General features: G+C 55.4%; 1 protein-coding gene across 1 annotated transcript in view; it reads left to right on the forward strand.

The window, feature by feature from the left end:
• The window catches only part of LOC119590948, a gene marked incomplete at its 5' end in the record, with an annotated part of 12900 nt that overhangs the window by 675 nt on the left and 11949 nt on the right, over positions 1-276 (forward strand). Inside the window, 1 exon segment of the mRNA XM_037939686.1 lies at positions 105-211. Coding sequence (XP_037795614.1) covers positions 124-211 — 88 coding nt within the window.

Consider the following 276-nt stretch of genomic DNA (forward strand, 5'->3'; position numbering starts at 1 on the left):
GCAGCGAGCCTTCCCTCGCCCCCCGCGCGACCGCACCTTTTTGCGGCAACACGCCTTCCCGAGCATTCCTCGTGCATTTCTTACTTCCGGTGACTCATTTTCAGGCCGCAATCCGTCACGACGATGAGCGCTGCGATCACGACTCTCATGCTGACAATGCTCGGGCTGACTCTGGCTTCGTCAGGCGAAACGCGAGGCCACATGACCCAGGGTGGGTAAAATGCTGTTTTTACGAGTTTTGACTTAAAACAATCTATGCGTGCACCTTTACGCAAT

This window comes from Penaeus monodon, chromosome 28, assembly GCF_015228065.2.
Source record: "Penaeus monodon isolate SGIC_2016 chromosome 28, NSTDA_Pmon_1, whole genome shotgun sequence".
NCBI lineage: Eukaryota > Metazoa > Arthropoda > Malacostraca > Decapoda > Penaeidae > Penaeus > Penaeus monodon.